At 41.2% G+C, this 12,419-nt stretch overlaps 3 protein-coding genes across 6 annotated transcripts; 2 read left to right on the top strand and 1 right to left on the bottom strand.

The window, feature by feature from the left end:
* Positions 1-321: 321 nt before the first annotated feature.
* Positions 322-2,850, bottom strand: emg1 (EMG1 N1-specific pseudouridine methyltransferase). The gene is made up of 5 exons (XM_086218243.1): positions 2,491-2,850; positions 1,677-1,778; positions 1,427-1,568; positions 1,120-1,325; positions 322-1,047 (listed from the first exon to the last, which is right to left on the bottom strand). Exons 1-5 carry the CDS (start codon positions 2,677-2,679, stop codon positions 934-936), a joined length of 753 nt encoding a protein of 250 aa, XP_086074369.1. The 5' UTR covers positions 2,680-2,850; the 3' UTR covers positions 322-933.
* nop2 (NOP2 nucleolar protein homolog (yeast)) lies at positions 1,388-8,346 on the top strand. 4 transcript variants are annotated; one of them, XM_086218242.1, is made up of 15 exons: positions 1,388-1,406; positions 3,633-3,759; positions 3,872-3,914; positions 3,995-4,397; positions 4,557-4,779; positions 4,867-5,066; positions 5,222-5,311; positions 5,431-5,518; positions 5,717-5,857; positions 5,950-6,089; positions 6,179-6,268; positions 6,987-7,109; positions 7,216-7,313; positions 7,404-7,540; positions 7,642-8,346. In XM_086218242.1, the coding sequence occupies exons 2-15, from the start codon at positions 3,654-3,656 to the stop codon at positions 8,076-8,078; spliced, it is 2,319 nt and encodes a 772-aa protein (XP_086074368.1). In that variant the 5' UTR covers positions 1,388-1,406; positions 3,633-3,653; the 3' UTR covers positions 8,079-8,346. The 4 variants fall into 4 exon arrangements, with proteins under 4 accessions (XP_086074368.1, XP_086074367.1, XP_086074365.1 ...); XM_086218241.1 differs by lacking the exon at positions 1,388-1,406 and adding an exon at positions 2,694-2,740; XM_086218239.1 differs by lacking the exon at positions 1,388-1,406 and adding an exon at positions 2,786-2,986.
* Positions 8,347-8,790: 444 nt separating this feature from the next.
* ing4 (inhibitor of growth family, member 4) lies at positions 8,791-11,734 on the top strand. Its single transcript, XM_086217150.1, has 8 exons — positions 8,791-8,874; positions 9,311-9,382; positions 9,960-10,126; positions 10,237-10,351; positions 10,452-10,563; positions 10,664-10,808; positions 11,187-11,248; positions 11,352-11,734. Exons 1-8 carry the CDS (start codon positions 8,838-8,840, stop codon positions 11,389-11,391), a joined length of 750 nt encoding a protein of 249 aa, XP_086073276.1. The 5' UTR covers positions 8,791-8,837; the 3' UTR covers positions 11,392-11,734.
* Positions 11,735-12,419: the final 685 nt, after the last annotated feature.

The following is a 12,419-nucleotide window of genomic DNA, read 5'->3' as shown; positions in this document are numbered from 1 at the left end:
AATGTTCAAAATAATATTTTCACATCCCAGTTTCTTGAGTGTCATGATGGCAAGAAGCCAAAACCAAGAATCTATCACAAAAAAAGCCCATTACCAGCAGTGAAGACAAGCTACTACACACACATTCAAACAGAACCAACCAGAGCTCTGAGATGTGTAAAACTACAAAACACCAATCCGTAAACATCTCTTGGGAGGCAACAACCGAACTAGAGATCAAGATTTAACATACAGCAGCAATGAAGACTTCAATGAGAATCTACCCTTGAGTTTGTTATGAGCAGAAAAAAACAGAAGCCTTGCAGGAAATCTGAGAGGCAATTCATTCTTTAAATGTTTCTGCTTTATTGAAAATATGAAGCTTCGCTCCTCGTTCTCAGGGAAATCAATATACTTCACATAGTGCCAGGTCAAAAACAAACTGGAGGACAATCGGAAAGCACAGACCCTCCGCCAATCCATCACAAAGGCTCAGCCAAACCCAACAATAAGATATTTTTCACTGTCTCGAAGAGTTTCTGTACTTGGCCCAGCATACACCTGTCAGACATCTTAGTTTTGGCTGAGTCCTACTGACAGAGATGAATCCAAGCATAACCAACTGGGGCAAACTATTTTCCAACAGGACATTTTAATGTAACTGTATTCATTTATACTGCAAAATCTACAGTAATTGGTGTATTTGGTACAAAAGCTCCTATGCATCTGCTGGGAAAACAAACACTTTGTAGAAAAAAGTATATACATGTACACATATGTATATACATATATTCCAAGTGGTGGTCAAACAGCGTCATTCCTGAACATTACTGGATACATGTCGGCTGTCCATGTAGCATTCCTGGTGACATTTCCATTATGTCCATCTCTGCTCCATTCAAAAATTCCCAGGCGGTTTTTAGTCTCTGTCAGGTTCAGATCAGAAGCTGACTGTCACAGGACGCCCCACACCTCCTCAAAAGCAGAGCACATCTTGGCACACGTCAGGGCTGCTGAGAGGGGGTAGTTACTGATGGACACGGTCTTCTCTGTGTAGTCCACGTTCACCTGTTGGAAAAAGACTTCAGTAAAACAAATCGGACACTCGCGGAAACTGCCACCAGCTACTGCATGTCTCACCGCTCCATGTGCAAACGCTCCAATCACCACAGCAGCTGGTCCCTCAGGAACCAAAGACCGAGGACTGACGGGCTCTCCGGCAGAGAAGGAGGTAGAGATGCGAGGGCAGCCGGGAGGCAGGTGGTCTGACACTGGGTTTTTAATCATTCTCAGAAGCTTCTGAGGCCCATCGGCGGCTCGGACACTCAGCTTGTGCAGCAGCTGGACTAAGAAGACAAAGGGGAAAAATTATGAGGAGCAGAAGAGGGAAGCGGGATATGCAAACATGACAACCAGACAACATGCAGGTAATACATAGAACATTTACCCATAAGGCCACAGAAGCGGGTGAAGGTTCTTGGGATGCGGGTCTGTGGGTTGATTTCTATCAGAGCATTTTTCTCTGTGTGGATGTAAACCTGCAGCAGACCCGCCCTGTTCAATGGACTGTCCATCAACATGAGCAGACACTAATGGTGGAAAATAGATCCTTTTGTTAAATACATGATCGGATTATGAATATACATAACTAAAAATGCATCTTACAAGACTTGGGGTGCTGTGATATGAGCCTATACCTGATGGGTGATGTCTGGTCTTATATGTCCTGGATCTCTTCCACTTTTGATGATCATATTTTTGTGTTGGTCGCAGTTCAGCAACTCAAAGGTCTTGCCAACCTGAATGACAAAAAGAAATTAAAATTAAAAACAAACAAAAAACGTATACATTTAATTGATAAGTGATCTGTCTTTTCATACATCTATGATCAGAAAACCTGTGATTAGCAATGTTGTATTTGCAATATTTGTGTAACAGATTCAAGAGTGACTTCATTTTTTTCTGCAGAATGTTGAACCTTCTTCTGACTTTCCAGTGCTATAACCATGACATCATGTAATTACAGCAGTTTACATCCTAGGGCCCCACCCAATACAACTCTGAAGGTGATACAAATGTCCCAGTATGGACACATGGACTGGTATGATTTTAACAGATAAGGACAGTTGCCTTTGACTGACAGCCATCACGATGGTTTATGACGTGGCACTGACATGTTGGTTAATAGTTTTTCAAAATACTGAGTGAGATGTACCATGTCTTAAAGTCAGCTGCTTACAACAATTTGGTAAACAATGTAAAAGTGGTGCAAACTGACGGTCACACTGCGTACCATTACTATCACCAGAAGTATCTCGCAGTACCTGTCTGTATGTCTATGATAGACCCAGAAGAGCTGGGAATACGTGAAGTATAAAGAATTAGGTTACGTCATCATCTCACAAGGATGCATTCAAACAGTAAGAGACCTCAGGGTGCTCTACAGTGAAGAATGTGGTTAAGACCCCTAACAGGCTGCATCACAACATCAACACGCCGCTGCCGTTTTACCTTCACCGTCTCCAGGGACGCCCCCTCCAGAATAACCACCAGCCGCCTCTCCGCCATGCGGTCATGCAGGCTTCGGAGATGTTTGGCCGGTTTAGGTTCATATTCGTCCAAATGTTCAAGACCACGCTTCTTCCCATTAGCAGCCGCCATCATGTACCTACCAGAGCCGTCGCAGAATGTAAACGTCATTGGGATGCGCGTTCAAGTGGGAGTGAGTGTTGCATTCTTTATCCCCTAATCAACTGCTCAGGTGAGTGCTGAAGTATCGGTTTACGCCCGTCCACTGTCTGTAACCAGCACGTCGAGTGAAACCTGCTGGAAACCGTCCTGTTTTTTTTTTAACCTTCGCCTCTGAGCGTTTGAGCGCGCGCAGGTTTACGTCACTTCTGTGCGACGGATGTGCGACTACAACGTGTTGCAGGAAAATTCACGTGGGAGGTTTTTATTTGCGTCTTGTAATCAGACTTTTTGTTGAGAAGTCCCGAGTCGTCGGCGAGTAAGTACACAGATATTGTGAAGTTGTGGGAAGGAGTCATTAAATGTTACTGACGAAGTCTTCCCTGCTTAGCTGGTATGTGCAGGTGGAGTTTGGGTCGTTGTTTATCTGATCATCTCAGGTTATACTGTCACAATTTAGCTTTATAGAGGCTAAAGCACATGAATAATTGCCTGATAAATTAACATATTGTGTTACACCGTTTCCAGTTAAGTATTTTAAATGTAACTGCAAGATATGGCTAGCATTATACACGTGATTAATGTAGTTCGTTGTAAGAGCTGTTCAGGTCGTTGCTGAGTTGATTGGTTGTCATTAGTTTTCATTCATTTTCATTTTGTCTTATGGAGTTTTTTTCCCATTCTGTATCAATATGCGCTTTTAGACTTAATAATAATATGCACATACATTTTGCTGGGGTCGAACCTTGACTTTTCGATTACTAGACGGTCTCTGAACCACCTGAGCCCATGTGACTGTCATATGTGAACAAAATGGCTTGACATGGTAAACCAAGAAGCTGTGTGTGTGTGTGTGTAACACATCTGTGACAATAATTATACAGTACTAACTTACATTTAGCATAAAATAAGAGTAAACATTGACACATACCATAATTTTACCTTCATCTCTGTTGCTTTTCAAGGTGTCCTCGTAGCTTGGAATCATGGGTCGCAAGTTGGATCCCACCAGCAAGGTGAAGAGAGGCCCCGGGAAAAAGACCAAGAAGCAGCAAGGGGCGGAGACGGAGCTGGCCAAGTTTCTAACTGATGGTGATTGTGTACCATTAATGTCAGCTCTGTGAAAAATAAAGTATCGTAACAATAGATATTCTTTAAGTTTATCGATGTTGATTTATCAACAAGGTGCTTTTTCTGTTTTCAGAGGAAACTGGACCAAAACGTCTGTCAAGCAGATCCAGGAAAAGGTAAGAGGGTGACAGATGGCACAAAGGTCAAATAGTCCTTTGTTTTTCCAAGTGATGCCATTCATACTGTTGTCTTGCAGAGCTGCAAAGAGAGTCCAGAATTTGAACAAACCCAAAGATGTTAGTGAGCAGCAACCCAAGAAAGGGTTCACGGATGAGAACAGTAAATGGTTAAAACCGGCGAAGAGGAAACGTAAGCTTGAAGAACCTGAAGATGAGGATGACAGCGATGAGCACTGGGAGGAAGAAGATGACGAAGAAGTAGAAGAAGAAGGGGAGGAGGAGGAGTTGCCGCAGAAGAAAGAAGGAAAAGATCAAGGAAAGAAGGACGCACAAGTGGGGATGACTGAAGTCCAGGATGAGGATGAAGATGACGAGGATGATGATGACGAGGATGATGATGATGAAATGGTTGACGACTATGGTACACTTGACGATGGCAGTGGTGAGGAAGCAGCTGGGGAGGACAGTGATGGAGAGGAGGTTTGTGAAACTCCGGTTGGGTTTTCTGGTTTGAACTTTAATGTATAAGTGTGTTAAGTTTGGGGGTTATTAGTGTCTTAAAAATGTGTGGTACATTTCTGGAGACTTCCTGAGACTCTCCTCAGCTTTTGCTCCCTTTTTTTTTGTCTTATTGTTTAGCTTCTACCGATTGAGCGTGCGGCCAAGAAAGAGAAGAAGCTGAAGGAAACAATGGCTCAAGAGAGTGACGACGATGATGATGATGAAGATGAAGATGATGATGAAGATGAAGATGATGAAAAGAAATGTGACACTGACATGGATGAGGAAGACACCGTACAAGCCAACATAGATGATATAGACACATTCAGACTACCCAGAGCCGAGGAAAGCGAGAAGGAGGGTGAGCAACTCAATTCTTTCAAATAAAAGATTCCTGCGACGATCAAACTGTCCTGCAAACAAGTCGTTTCCGTATCTGGGTGTGCAGGTGTCTTACCACTGGACCTGAAGACCATCCATCAGAGAATAAAGGACAACATCGATGTCCTTTGTAACTTCTCTACAAAACGTGAGGAAGGGAAAGAGAGAGCAGAGTACATCTCTCTCTTGAAGAAGGATCTCTGCACCTACTACAGCTACAACAACTTCCTCATCGAGAAGTTGCTCGATCTCTTCCCCCTCTCCGAGGTGCGTTTCAGATTCCAGCTGCATGTGATGATGCAATGAGGAATTTCTGTACACGTTCAATTAGTTTCTATTTGTGACTGCTGGTAACTTAGGCTTCTAGGTTAAATTAAAAGCTGACTGTGCGTTTCGTTAATTTGCTTTCTCTGCATGAACAGCTGGTGGATTTCCTGGAGGCTAATGAAGTTCACAGACCTGTCACTATTCGCACCAACACACTAAAATCAAGGAGGCGGGACCTTGCTCAGGTAACTGCTTTGGTCTAGGAAAAATCATTCATTAGAATAAAAATAATTGATTGCACAGTGCTTTATATTCAAGAGCAGAAACACTGCAGTGATATGGTTGTCTATATTTCACTGCTTAGGCCTTGATCAACAGAGGTGTGAACCTTGATCCAATTGGAAAATGGTCCAAAGTGGGTTTGGTGGTGTATGACTCTTCAGTACCTATAGGTAAGTGGACCCACCCTCAGACTCGAGCCTTTTATTTGCTGTGTCAGCCATATTGTATTACCTCTCACGTGTCTTGATGGGTTTTGTCGAGGTGGTTAAATTACCTTTTCAGTGTTGACCCCTGGCAGCAGCAGACAACTGACCCTGTCTAGTTCCTGTGAAAACATCGTATAAGTGAGGTTTTGTTGTATAATCCAGGTGCGACTCCAGAGTATCTGTCCGGCCAGTATATGCTGCAAGGAGCTTCCAGTTTCCTGCCTGTCATGGCGCTCTCCCCACAGGAGGGCGAGCTAGTGTTGGACATGAGCTCAGCTCCAGGAGGGAAAACCACCTATATTGGTAAGTCATACTCTAGTTACACAACAGTACAATTTGTTTAGAAAATGGAAGTCACACGCATCAAAGGAAATATGCGGATGTTCGATCCTCAGCTCAGCTAATGAGGAACACGGGGACGATTGTGGCCAACGACGCCAACGCTGAGAGATTGAAGAGTGTAGTGGGGAACATCCACCGTCTGGGGATCACCAACACTGTGGTCTGCAACTATGATGGCAGGCAGTTCCCGAAGGTAGTGAGCTGTTAGAGTTCATCTGTGCTTTAGATGTTGTCCAGATGTGTGTGTGTGTTCTACTGATCTGGTGGAAACATTGCTCACAGGTCATGGGTGGGTTCGATCGAGTGCTTCTGGATGCTCCGTGCTCAGGCACAGGAGTCATCGCCAAAGACCCTGCTGTGAAGACCAGTAAGGTAAAACACCATGAACTCTTGACCTCTTGGACCGTGTTTGTGTGTGTGTGTTTGGGGGTTGAGAGTGTGCGATTTGAGAAGGCTTCAGAATATTTAGTATTGGGCTGTACAGTTCCCTCCAAAATGACTGTTGGGGATGTTTTTTTTAGCAAAAACCGTAAACCATCAATAATTGACATCACTCATCGATCCATTCTGAAGTAGCTTGTCAGGGTCCAAGTCATGTTCATTGATTATTAGCTGTAACTAAGATCTGTTGTTTCACAGCTGGATGTAACAACAAACATGTGGTATAAATTAATATAGTAATGCATTTGTTCAGTTTCAGTTTATTTCAGACAGGACAGGAACAGTGATTTCAACTCAACAGTCAGAAACATAATGTTCTAGTAGAACTTAGTTCTACGACACAGTCAGTAGTCCCAATGAGTATCATATCCATGTCCAAAAGGGAATAGGAAGAAGCAATTGCTTATCAAGTCCTATCCCCAATCACACACAAAAAAAAGCACCTTAACATAGGACTGTTTGTCGAAGTGGGTTTGTGGCCTTGGTGAATATGTTTATTTTTGTCTGTATGATTACGAAAATGATATTTTATCCCATTTCATGTTGTATAATCAAATCACACCTGGTAAAGAGTTGCCAATACCTTGAATTAAATTTTCTGAAAGATTACAGAATACTGATACTACTGAACTGTGACCTTCTCCTGAAGGACGAGGCCGACATCCAGCGTTCTGCCCACTTGCAGAAGGAGCTGATTCTATCTGCCATCGACTCCGTCAATGCTGAGTCCACGTCAGGAGGATATCTGGTCTACTGCACCTGCTCTATAATGGTACCTGTGCTGTTTATGCAAACCAATTTAATACGTTTTGTGCAATTTCTTTACATTTTTGAGTATTTTTGAAATTATTCGGCTTAATCCAAATATGTTCTGCTAGGTGGAAGAGAACGAGTGGGTGGTGGACTACGCTTTAAAGAAAAGGAATGTAAAATTAGTTCCCTCTGGACTTGATTTTGGCAAGGAAGGCTTCACCAGGTAGACAAGTTTGTTTCTGCCCAGTTTTTGAGCGATTGTAAAGAAAGTTGTCAGATTCTCAGCCCTACATTTATGTTTCCACTCGTTTAGGTTCAAAGAACGTAGATTCCATCCTTCGCTGCGTCTCTCCCGACGATTTTACCCCCATTCCCACAACATGGATGGATTTTTTGTGGCCAAGTTTAAGAAATTCTCCAATGTAATTCCAACTGCTCCGGCAGGGAAAGGTAACCCCCTTTTTTTCTTTTTATCAGTGCATCCCAGTATTGAGACAGGCATTTAACTCTGTTCGTGATGAGCTCACTGTCTGTGTCTGTTACTAATTTAGAAAAAGATAATGCGGAGACTGCTGAGTCGACAGCAGTTCCAGACTCTCCTGATGAGAAACCATCCAAAAGTGACAAAACCAAGGAGACTGTCCCTGGCAAAGCGGGCGACTCCAAGGAAAAGGCCAAAGCAAATGGAACGGCAGCCAAGAAAACTGCAAACATTCAGCCAAAAGGCAAAAAAGACTTCACTACTCGACCAAAAAAAGCAAAGGTCGCAAAGATGGATGGAGAGACTGTGAAAGGGCCAAAGTCCAGGACGCCCACTGTGAAGACCACGGATGAGGCCAAAGCATCAAAGCCTGGAAACAAGGCAGGGAGCAGATTTGAGAAGCAGGCCAAAAAGAAAAAAACACCCATGAAAGCAAAAAATAGAATGGGAAAGAATAAATTCAAGAAGTTGAAGCAAATGTTGCAGAAGCAGACAGGTGGAGAGTGATTGTGTGTGCAGTGTGTTATCATGTACCAGATTATATAAACTTTGTGCAGCTTCTTCTCAGACTCAGACCTCTGTGTGCTCTGCTGTCTTGACAGAGATGTTGTACTGTATGTGTCAGTCAGATGTGACGTGGGACTGGTCTGCCACATGCTTCAGTTAGGTTGTCCTTTTTTAAAAAATTTGTAATACAGAATATTCTGTGTGTATGTCTGATTAAATTGAACTTCAGAATGACTTCCATGCATCTGAGGCATAATAAATCTTTTAAGATAAATGTATCATCCTTTGCTTGATTTCATTATATTGCAGGTCTTGCTCCTCTCCTAGATGCGCCAAGATGACAGTATGCGCAGAATGTTAATGCCACCATTTATTTTTAAACAAAAATGAGGTTTGACCGCTGATGCATCAGTAAAATCTGTGACCCTAATGAGGACAGCACTGATGGTATTTGTTCATATTTGTATTTTTACTCGGTGTCTTCATACAGCCACAGTTAATTTCTAAATTAAAGTTATGACTCTTACCGGCCATAAATATGCTCCATGGCTCTAGTGTAAAATTACTGTAATGTGTTTAGCAGTTTTGCTAATTGTCAGCTACTAACATGCATACTTCAGTGTATGCACTAACATATTGGGTAAATGGGATGGGAATCTCTGCTGTGAAGTCTTCTCCCTGTGTTGCCAAGGTTCTGGAAACAACCAATCGGATCCCTCTAATTCTCCACCGGAAGCTGTGTTGTTTACATTTTCCAAGATGGCGGCGGGGATGTATTTGGAGCATTATTTGGACAGTAAGCTTTTTTATCATATTTTAAGACAATTAAGCAATGTCTTAATAGGTTCAGCTGTTGTAAAAGTTTATTTTTATTGTACAGTGTAGCCGGTAGATCGAGCCGTGCGTGGAACATAAGGCTTTAGCAGTTTCTTAACGGTCAGCGGGTTTAGGCTCAGTCTATTTGCTGGAAAACCATACCGCGGTTTGCATGGAAATTACAGTGTTTAGGATTGCACTGTACAAACTTTAGCATTGTAAATTTCTCTTACCAAGCATCGTCTTTTATATGTCGCTCCTGTTTGTACTGTTTTATTGAGGAATGTTAGTTTAATTGTTGCGCTTATGTGAATGGCAGCTAGAGCATCAGCTAGCGATCCTGTCTGCTAGTGTTATCATATGCAGGGCTCAGTGAAAGTGAAAATAAACTCTTTGTTATCTTCCCTCCACGCCAGGCATAGAAAACTTACCATTCGAGTTGCAGAGAAACTTCAATTTGATGAGGGATCTAGATCAGCGCACAGAAGGTGAGATAATGAAGTATGACATGAGTACGTGGACCAAAATTGGATTTGAACTTGCATGGTCTGCACTCCATTCAGTGTCGGTCTGAAGTTGGTCTCCTTCCTTGTTTTACCCACAATAAAAGAAATACTGCAAATTAAGCATAACCTTAGAAAACAGATCAGATCGAAACAGTTTTTAACTAATGTGCACAGTAACTACGCCAGGTGTGTATAACTTAAGATGGACACCCTCAACCTCCACTCTGTACTTATCATTGTTATTAATTTGAAGTCTTCTGGCCTTATCAAACCATCTTTGATCGAGGACAAATTCGACCTTTTACAGTTCTGAGTGAACTTACATTGTAACTTCTCAAGGTAACAGATAACATTGGTCACTGCTGATCGTGACTGCCATCTTATTTGCGATAGAAGTTAACAATGCCAATCCTACATATACAGATACATCGCTGGTATATCCCTTCATCCCTAATACACACTAAACCTGACATCCCATATTAAAATATTTTGTTGTTGTAACAGTAGCGATATAAATTTTGTGTGTTTTTAGAGATTTTACTCCCATCTTTTTTTTTAGATCTAAAGGGACAGATAGACTCCCTGGCTAAGGAGTATACAGCCAATGCTCGAACTCTGTCCTCTGAGCAAAAACTGTCCATACTGAGGCAGATTCAGCAGTCTTACAGCAAATGCAAAGAGTTTGGAGATGATAAAGTGCAACTGGCTATGCAGACGTACGAGATGGTTAGTACCAGACACTTTTTTAAATGGAGTTTTTATGAATACATACTTTTTTAAATGCTTAAGGTGAGCGCGTTACATTTGCTGCTGAACATATATTTTTTTCTCTGCAGGTTGACAAACATATCAGACGTCTGGACACAGACCTGGCCCGATTTGAGGCTGACCTGAAGGAGAAGCAGATTGAGAGCACAGATTATGATTCCACCTCCAGTAAGGGAAAGAAAGGTACGCCTCACCTACTGTATCTTACCACCTCTCCCTTTCTGGCAGGTAAATCCAAACTTAATTGATACTTGATGCACTTTTTTTTTAAATGTTACTCCAGGTGATACCAGGCAGAAAGAAAAGAAGTCGGCTAAAACAAGGTCTAAAGTGAAGAGCTCAGATGAAGATGGGAGTCCCAAAAGTGCACAGAAGAAGGTCAAACTCCTTCAGCCGTATGTTCTGTTTTTCCACTTTTTGTGATCCTGTACTCAATATTGTTCAAGTTTTTGTTTTTGAATCCCATTTTACAATGATTATATTGTTTGTCATCAGAGGAGAATTCAATAGCCCTTCTTCCAACTTTGGGAATGTACACCCATCTGATGTGCTGGACATGCCAGTGGACCCCAATGAGCCCACCTACTGTCTGTGCCATCAGGTCTCTTATGGTGAGATGATCGGCTGTGACAACACTGATGTGAGTTCTGTTTCGTGGTTCCTCTCTGTGTCAGTCGAAGGTCATGTGAAATGCATTTGGGCTTGTAACTTCATCACACTTTTCCAGATACTCAAAGATGCTTTAAAAGGGAAAAAATACTAAATGTGGTTAACGTGTTAGAAAAATTGCATGTGTTTTTTCCATTAACCCAGAGGTTCAGTCTCACAAAATATTGTGTTTTCACATTTACAGTTTGTTTGATCTGTTCCATTTTGTTTGATGGGATGTAACTTTTTCTCGTGACTTCTGGAAAAAGGTCCTTGATCATGTGTGTTAGTGTACTCAAGTTGGCCTTTACTAAGTGCTTTTATTTTCATGAAATTTAACAATTTTTTTTTAATCTGTTTTTGTCTTTAGTGCTCCATTGAATGGTTCCATTTTGCATGTGTGGGTCTGACAACTAAACCAAGAGGCAAATGGTAAGAAACTCAGCAACTTGAATAAAGATGTGCAAAGTTGAATAATAACTTGTTCATGTCAATTATCTGTATTGAAGCTTCGTATTGTCTTTGTTCCATGCAGGTATTGTCCACGATGCTCTCAAGACAGAAAGCGAAAATAAAAACACCTTCTTGTCCTGGAAAAAACTTGGACTCTGATCAGATGGAAATGAGAAGAATTTTTTTTCATTAGTTACTACAACATTTTTCTCATCATCTTAAATATTTTGGTGCTTTTTTTTTTTTTTTTTTTTTGGTTTACATATTTGCATTTGCCTTGATCTGATACAGCGTGTGAACGAGCCAAGTGGTTTCAAGTGTATTTAATTTTTTTGTAACGGTTAACAATATTGTTTTTTTTTTTCTAAGTTACATGTGGTGCTCTTCTTGTGGTTTTGCTTTTTACAATTTGTTTTAGAAGTGAATAAAATAACACTACATGTTTTCATGATACTCTATACTGTACCCACATGCAAAATGTATTTTCTGGAAACAATTTGGCCATTGATCATTTCTTGCTTTGTTGTATACGTAGTTTCTTATGTAGAGTAGAGAGCTACTTTTTTAAAAGTGTAATAAGAGGGCAAAGAAATTACAAAGACAAGTGCTGTATCCTGACAGTATTAGTCATCTGTGGTTGTGACTTAAACCATTCAATTTTAACATTGGATTGAGTGCTGTTTTGAGAGCAAGACACTTTGGGAAAAGTATTGTCATTTCTGTAGCTGAAACATTGGTACCAGGGAGAGGGTGTGATTGTGTTCTCAGTCATTTGAATACAGCTACTACCTCAGACACTTGTCTGTGTGGTCATTTTTCTCACAAAGTCTTGATATACTGGGAACTTGTCAGTTATCCAGGTTAAGAACATGCTTGATATTTCCACATTTACAAAATACTTGAACCAACCCAGTGTATTACCTTTGTTACCTCCTGGTCTTGAAAAAAATCTAAACACATCTGCCATAAAATATTTAATTAAATTAACACAAGCATCTGCTGAAAATGAAGTGATAGTATAGATTGATGGTTTTTGGTATAATATTAAAAAAAAAATCTCATAGATGTCCTTTTGGCATAAAATAGTAGGGAAACAGGTGTAAGCAATTTAGCAAGAACAGAACCTGGATTAATGTCATCTGAAACACCT

The sequence above is a fragment of the Aulostomus chinensis genome, chromosome 11 (assembly GCF_037954235.1).
Source record: "Aulostomus chinensis isolate RoL2024-O1b breed Wild chromosome 11, RoL_Achi_v1.0, whole genome shotgun sequence".
Classification (NCBI taxonomy): Eukaryota; Metazoa; Chordata; class Actinopteri; order Syngnathiformes; family Aulostomidae; genus Aulostomus; species Aulostomus chinensis.
The sequence above is the reverse complement of the archived record's forward strand: the minus strand, read 5'-3'. Positions and strand labels throughout refer to the sequence as shown.

What these genes read in the sequence shown, in the direction of transcription:
- emg1 (XM_086218243.1), bottom strand. Translation starts at nt 2,679, where the DNA reads ATGACGTTTACATTCTGCGACGGCTCTGGTAGGTACATGATGGCGGCT. An exon ending in CCGCTTCTGTGGCCTTATGG is followed by an intron (nt 1,326 to 1,426) that starts GTAAATGTTCTA and finishes TTGTCTTCTTAG; the next exon opens with TCCAGCTGCTGCACAAGCTG. An exon ending in GAGCGTTTGCACATGGAGCG is followed by an intron (nt 1,048 to 1,119) that starts GTGAGACATGCA and finishes TTTTTCCAACAG; the next exon opens with GTGAACGTGGACTACACAGA.
- nop2 (XM_086218242.1), top strand. Translation starts at nt 3,654, where the DNA reads ATGGGTCGCAAGTTGGATCCCACCAGCAAGGTGAAGAGAGGCCCCGGG. An exon ending in ACTGCACCTGCTCTATAATG is followed by an intron (nt 7,110 to 7,215) that starts GTACCTGTGCTG and finishes ATGTTCTGCTAG; the next exon opens with GTGGAAGAGAACGAGTGGGT. An exon ending in AACTGCTCCGGCAGGGAAAG is followed by an intron (nt 7,541 to 7,641) that starts GTAACCCCCTTT and finishes TTACTAATTTAG; the next exon opens with AAAAAGATAATGCGGAGACT.
- ing4 (XM_086217150.1), top strand. Translation starts at nt 8,838, where the DNA reads ATGGCGGCGGGGATGTATTTGGAGCATTATTTGGACA. An exon ending in TTTGGAGCATTATTTGGACA is followed by an intron (nt 8,875 to 9,310) that starts GTAAGCTTTTTT and finishes CCTCCACGCCAG; the next exon opens with GCATAGAAAACTTACCATTC. An exon ending in AAGGTCAAACTCCTTCAGCC is followed by an intron (nt 10,564 to 10,663) that starts GTATGTTCTGTT and finishes GTTTGTCATCAG; the next exon opens with AGGAGAATTCAATAGCCCTT.